The sequence below is a fragment of the Pundamilia nyererei genome, unplaced genomic scaffold (genome assembly GCF_000239375.1).
Source record: "Pundamilia nyererei isolate P.nyererei 1_Seehausen unplaced genomic scaffold, PunNye1.0 scaffold00744, whole genome shotgun sequence".
In the NCBI taxonomy this organism is placed as follows: domain Eukaryota; kingdom Metazoa; phylum Chordata; class Actinopteri; order Cichliformes; family Cichlidae; genus Pundamilia; species Pundamilia nyererei.
In genome coordinates this window covers 46820-54130 of record NW_005188145.1, presented here as the reverse complement: position 1 = coordinate 54130, position 7311 = coordinate 46820, and the positions used below count along the sequence as shown (strand labels likewise).

The 7311-nt window shown below is 37.9% G+C and overlaps 1 protein-coding gene across 1 annotated transcript in view; it reads right to left on the bottom strand.

Moving 5' to 3' along the window:
- LOC106455993 (V-set domain containing T-cell activation inhibitor 1-like) overlaps positions 1–6143 on the bottom strand; it is a 14230-nt gene extending 8087 nt beyond the window's left edge. The window contains exons 1-2 of the mRNA XM_013907992.1: positions 6032–6143; positions 1096–1425 (exon numbers count right to left, since the gene is read on the bottom strand). Of these exons, the coding sequence (XP_013763446.1) occupies positions 1096–1425; positions 6032–6107 (406 nt within the window). The 5' untranslated portion in view covers positions 6108–6143. The remainder of the gene's footprint in view (positions 1–1095; positions 1426–6031) is intronic.
- Between the last annotated feature and the right edge of the window lie 1168 nt (positions 6144–7311).

The following is a 7311-nucleotide window of genomic DNA, read 5'->3' as shown; positions in this document are numbered from 1 at the left end:
TATATATTGTACATATATTTATTAGTTTCAGATGTAGCCATTCTTGTATTTTGCTTGTTTACATTATTGTATTTGCACAACTCTGTTGCTTGTGAAGCTCGCACACAAGAATTTCACTCACATGTGCTGTACCAATGTACCTGCACATGTGATGTGACAATAAAAATGATTTGATTTGAAATACTCTGAGCTGCCAGTACTACTGCAGCCTGCTAGTAGATACACAAATGCTATTAATTTGAAAATCCTAAGTGACATCTTTCTTGAGTTATCTCATTCACAAGATATGTTTAGAAAACTTTACCGTCAAGATCACTAAAATTCAAGCTTGTCCGAGATTTTTTGTAAATGCGCCTATGGCATTAATTTTATAATCCTACATCACATTTACTGGCTACAAGCCTTTTGTCCTTCGGCCTTTTACAGCTGAGGGTAAAAGGCAACATTGATGTATACTCAGGATCTTGGATCCAGATTAGGGCTGCAACAATTCATTGAGTATTTCTAGTAATTTGATTATAAAAAATGTTGGACACAAATACTTTGCTTTGATGCTTTGTTTAAGGAATTGCTTTGTAACGCACATTTTTCACCACAGAAATGCAAAAATGAGCATTTTGCCCACATTTGTGACTAAAAACAGACCTGCAATAGAAATGTGTTCAGGGGCAGCATGTGAATAAAAGCGTTTCCCGCACAGCCTGCAGTTTTAAACAGAAACATCGACAACACAATGATGATGATGCTGCTGACACAGTTTAACGTGGAGCCTGAGTTTGTTTAACACCGCAAAGAGCAAAGAGACGGAGCCGCTACAGAGACACTGAGCTCAGGTGGAGTGAAATAAAATGTGTTTCTAGCGTCCAAACAGCAGTGCTGTTCCTGGAATCACCATGAAGAGACACCCATTAACAAAATATATCTAACAGTAAAAAAAAGTTGAATAACTAATACGACTAGAAAAGCACTATATGTTAGTTTATCTACTTATTACCATTAAATTAATTATTTATGCTGCCATTTACCACTTCTGATGGAATTGTACATATTTTATTCAAAATAGTAATAATATGCCACTAGCCTCAGTGTACTTACCAGTGAGATTTATAACACAACTGTCTTCTGTTTTCTTTGATGTACGTACAGAGCACTTGTAGATCCCGAAATGAGACTGAGAAACCACCAGTTGCAGTGAACAGTTCCCTTTTGGTAGTTCTTCTTTAAAAACAGATGTTTTTCCTTTATAGATGCTGTCTTGGTTATAAAGATCATCATTTCCTTTTCTGTACACATGGACCTCAGTTGTCACATTTACCATCCACTCCACTCTAATGACATTGGTTTGAGGATCAGTGTAACACGGCAGAATCACTGTGTCACCGATTTCTGCTTCCATGGTTTTTGGAAACTTCAAGGAGAATGAGCCTGAAAAATAAAGATAAAAATTTAAAAATAGATCATTTTAATGAGCCTTAATACAGTCGGCAGCAAAATACAAAACTGAAGATAGTTAGTAACTTGACCCTCATAATGGAGTCATAACCTCTGACAGCCTTCATTTGCAAGATAAAACAAGCAAGAGTATGTTCAATTTAGGGCTGATGTCAAAGATAAAGAAAGCTAAATATTTTCATTGTACTTGCACATCATGTTAAAATTGAAGTTAAAAAAATATTCTCTTAAATGCAAAAATAAATATTCTGAAGTACAGTCAAGGGTCAAATAAAAAAGGTGAAGATGGAATCTGAATAAGGGTCTCCTGGATGAGTTGGAGTTAGTGTGGGTTCAGGTGTATGTGTTCTTTGTGCATGTGTCTGCATGTTTAAGTGTGCTAGTGAATGAGTGAGTTGTCTGCAAGCCTTTAAAGTTGTAAGTGGTGTGGGTTATATGATGTATATAATATGCGTGTGTGTCAATAATTCTAAAGTTTGCCCTGCGCTTTGATGCTAAATTTTGTTGTGCTGATAACAAGATGCTACGATGGTGTAGATGCTGAGAATGAATGGTAATAATAATAATAATAATAATAATAATAATAATTGACCCATGTACATTTTTTATCGGCTTTTATTTTTATGTTTTCAAAAATCAATCAAGTTGTATAAATATAATACTTCATTTTATTCCACTTTGAAAAATGTTATAAAAGCCTTGAAATAAAATGGCCTAGTACACCCAACCCGCACCTTTAGATTCGCTGGTGCGTGCTGGACGTCATCACTGCAATAGAAAGTGGAACGACGGCAGTCAACGTTCTGTAAGCTGCCTAATTTAAAGAGGACAGAAAACACTAAACATATATAGGCTAATTTACACCATTGGGGCCATGTTCTCAAAAACTTACACAGATGTAATTCTGTGTAGCTGGGTTAAAGAAATAAGTGCTTAAAACAGGGGTCGGCAACCTGCGGCTCTTTTGTCCTTATACTGCGGCTCCGCGTGGTTTGGGAAAATAAATTATAAGTATTTAGCTGAAGTGTATTTTATTTGTGTTTAGTTCTTTTTTAACTTGTAGTTCTAAATTGGAAGATTATTGTGATATTGAAATATAAAAATAAAATTATATCTTATTATTTTTTCATCGCTCAAAATAAGCGTCACACTAGCGGAAGCCGGTGTACCCGCCGAAACGCCTGCATTTATCGAGACTTTCAAACCCAGGTAGGCCAGGTATGGATCTTCGGATCCACATTATGTCAGCAGCTGTTCTCCACCGTGAACTTTGTTAAAAACAAACACCGCTCACGCCTCACAGATGACAGCTTACAGTCCTGCGTAAAGATGAAAGCCCCGATTTGCAGACGCTGTGCGCAGAGGTTCAGGAGCATAAGTCTTATTGTAAACATATCACGACAGACCCGACGATGTTTGCATGAACATGCTTTTCAGCATCTCTTTATTGACCACTTTTCACACATGGTTGCTGTACGCATACAGCCGGCTGCAGCTTTGCAGCTCACAGCTCGACACACACCAACACAACAGCAGAGAGAGCACAGACGTTAAGGCGGCGAGGCGTGATTGCGGGTGCCGACCAGGTGCATCCGACTCCCCTTGCAGTGGCGCTGCAGACCACGCCCCGCCACACACATTAACCAGGTAAAATACATATTTAGGCAAAATTTTGCAAATATCTATTTTTCATTTTTCAGCAGCATAGTGCTTTTTTCCAATTACTTTTTAAAAGTCAGGTCAAGGCTCCAAAATCCCAAAGGCGATATAAGGCTGGCAGCTCACAACAGTTTTTCTTTGCTATGTGGATCATTTTAGTTCAGGTTGGTGTCTTTCCTTTTGTTATATTTCTTTAAGAGTTCAAAATGTGTTCATTACATAAATAAAATGTAATTTTCTCTGTAGCACTTCATGGATTTCATAAGCAACACACCTTAGTTGCTCTGTGGATTCTTTTAAAAAGCAGTTAAAAACTTTTCTGTTCAAACAAGCCTTTTGTTGATCTACGTATTTTATATTCTTTACATTATTTACATTTGATCTTTTACATATTGTGTATAATGTCTATTGATTGTATTGTTTATTTTAATATTTGTGTACAGCGCTTTGTGACTGCCTGTCTGTGAAAAGCGCTTAATAAATAAACTTTACTTACTTTAGTTGTTCACACAAAGCATAAAGTAAAAAAAAAACAATATATACAGTGTTATCTTCATTTTAGATTTCAAAAAGTATTTGCGGCTCCCAGTGTTTTCTTTTGCGTGGAAACCGGGTCCAAGTGGCTCTTTGGATGTAAAAGGTTGCAGACCCCTGGCTTAAAGTGTTAAAAAATGTGAAATGGATTGTGACCCAGTCTTTGTGGCGCGTCGGTCAGTCATGCACCTTTTTATTTTTGCAACTTGACATCACAGGTGGCAGGTATAAATGGCTGCATCTGTGTGATGACAGTGCACCAGTGAGCAAAGCAACCACTGCAGAGGCTATGTTGGTGCTGGTCACCATGTAAACACAAGTGTTTCTCACACATTTGTGACTAAAAACAGGCCTGCAACAGAAACATATCTAGGAGCAGCATGTGGATATAAATTATGATGATATTAAACCCACATAGCCCCCAGTTTCAAACAGAAACACTGCCATTACAGAGACCGTGAGCTCAGACCGAGTGAAAAAACATTTCTTTAGCTTCCAAAACAGCAGCATCTGTTCCTGTCATTACCATTAAAACCTTTATGGCGACTGTTGTTGTGATTTGGTGCTGTATAAATAAATTGAACTGAGTTATTACAAAGCATTTTCCTAACCAAAGAATCCGCTCTTGGTTGTTCATTCTTACTTATAAAATAAACAGCGTATTTACAGCGTACCTGGCATTCGCACATTTTTTTTCTGTTCAAATTCTGGGCCTTACTTAGGTCTTCCATCGCCTAGCATTCATAAACTACACAAGCTTCATCCTGGTACATGGCTACATGTTTGTTCCAGCTAGGTCTGATGTTAGGGTTCTTATGCCTACATTGTAAGTGGTAAACTGTTTGATAAACAGAGTAGAGAATATAATGATACACGGAGCGCAGTTTGTTTATGGACAACATTCTTACAGTTGACATCCTTGCACAAAATAGCTTATTTGGGCAAATAGTTGTTGCTCTTTAGTAGGGGTGGGTTTTGATAATTGATTTTTTGATTAAATTCGATTCCAGCTTGGATAACATGATATCTATTCATTAAAATCCTGAATCGGCTGCAGTTTTTTCTCTCTCCAACCAAATTTGACTGAACCAGCAGCAAATGAAGATCCAAACTTCACATTTCACTTCACATAAACAAACTTTTGCTGTTTTGCTTTAATCTCGATAAAAAAAATAAATAAATAAAAAAAATCAGACTTCCTGCACAGCTCTCTCTGTGTACTTCAAGAACAGTTTCCTAAAATGTTTCTCTAAAAATCTCTTGTTTCTGCATTATTCACGTGCTTATTTTGCACAAGTCTACCGTTATGTACAGCGCTGTCGGCCGCTATTATTATTATTTTTTTTAATTTAACTGACTTCCAACAAGAAAGCCTCATTTCTGCTGTTCAATACTGCAGAAATTTAAACCTTTTTAAAATTAAACAAAATTGCAAAATCCTTGGCTGTGTCTCTAATAAAACCTCTGTAACTTTGCTCTGCTTCACTTCAGAAGCATCAGGTAATGATCATATGTAGATTCGTGGTTTTCTTCAGTTGTTGTTCTACTGCAGAATATTTTAAGGTTATCTGCTATAAAAACCCAGTCCACGAAAATCTCCTTCATGTTTTTCTGTGTTTTATCCTCATTTACTTGGAAACAAAGGCATCTGCTGTGATGCTCACACCTCAGATGAAGTCTCACAAGTGTCAGCTTTCTTTTTATAGATATAAAAAAAATGGATATTTACTTATAAATGATCAGAATTATAATATTTCTGACTGTCTGAGGCACAATTTCCCCAATTCAAATCGAATCGATTCTAGAAATCACTGACAATACCCAGTCCCACTCATTAGAAACAGGCTAAGAAGTCGTCTTCACTAGATGCTGACCAGTCTAATTTTACAGTGGTAGCAATATTATTTCCAGTTGTTGCTGGCATTTGATCCACATTCACAGTAAAACCAAAAGGTATACGGTCTGAATCAGTTACCTCATACTTAATAGTCATGTTTTCTAAATATGCATGTCCATTAGCTGTACAGATACAGTGGTCCAGCCATGGTGTACTATGCCAGGCTTCACTTATTCGTAGGAAGTAACACTTTGGTAGACAGGATAAAATTATCATCTTCACAAGAATTTCTGTATGAAAGATCAGCACTGAAATCACACACAACATATATAATGTAAGTGTCGTTAGGCCACGACAGTTGTAAGATAGCACCCGAACAGATATCTGATACGTTAGCACCAGAGGGAAAACGTCCCTGCTGGATCTGCTTTAGCTGTGTCATGCTTAAGCTAAAAGCTATGCTAAAAGCAGTGAGACCATCAGAAAGAAGGCTAGATAAGTATGTACTCACTCCATCAACCTTTATAGAAAGAATCAAATTCAGTTCACCTGGCTCTAAATCCGTCGCAATGGCATCTCCAACAAAGAAATGTAGCAAAAGCAGAGGTATACGGTTCAAATCCATTATCGGAGAACAGGTGACAACTACAGCCCAAGTGCTGGGCTGACTGACAATCTTTGACCCGGAAGTGGCGCTACCTCAATTATCAATGAGCTTCTTGTTGCATTACCGCCACCAACTGGTATGGAGTGGACAGGAACGTCTCTCCAAAAAAAAAAAAAAAAACCCACAGAAAACAAAAAACAAACCATCAGATTCTCCCAAACAATTTACTCTTTTAAAAACTGGAAAAGGGACTGATAACTTTAACTTCTTGAGTCCTTTTGCAGTAAGTCATTAAGATCCAGTTTCATTTTTATGTTACTGAGGTTTTGGGTCAGTTGTCTTTGCTCCACCTGATACTTCCGACAGTGTAATATAACATGTTCTAGTTTCCTCTTCTCTAAATCATCAACAGTGGCAACATGTTTGCCTCCTATGAATAAAAGACCTGTCTTTTAACTTAACGAGTGTTACGTCCTCACAAATCACGTCTGGGGGAAGGGGTGGGGAACAGTAGCAAACAGGTCCGGAAAAGAATGAAAGGGAAACAAGACAGAGGTGTTTAGCATATAATATGTTTTTTATTACAAATATAACCTTAATATAAAGAGACAGCAATGCCGCTCTATCAATAAGACCAAAAACCAGAAAAAGATCGCAACAACCAAACCAACAAAGAAGGAGGCAGCAAGCTCTACTGCTGCCGCATGCCCACACTACTCACTTAAGCAGCTACTCTCCCCACTGCTCCCACTTCTCCCACAACTCCACACCATGGCCACATCACACAGTGGGACCTTTGTGGTGCTCTACCTGCACTATACAGCGTTCAGGTAGAGCACCTCTTTCCCCTCCTGAGTCACCTGACGGTGTGACAGAACACCCAAGTCTTTGCTTCAGTTTTCCCCCTCATCTCCAACATAGTTTTGTTTTGTTCTGTTTTTCAAAATGATGGTTACATTAGAGTAAATAAATAAATAACAAACGATCATAGATAATAGGCAAGATTATAATAATACAGAAAGCAAATGCAATTTGTCTTTTTTCACAGCCATTGCCCACCAGTATCGCCATTATGAACCTGTATGATCTCTCCCTCTGTGCAGCTACACTCAGCATCACCTCCAACAGCCTGAAGTTCTTCCAGTATGACAGAATTAAAGTGAAGTGTGTGGCAAACTCCACTGGCTGAGAAACACTGGCTCAAAGACTGAGGAAAGCACAT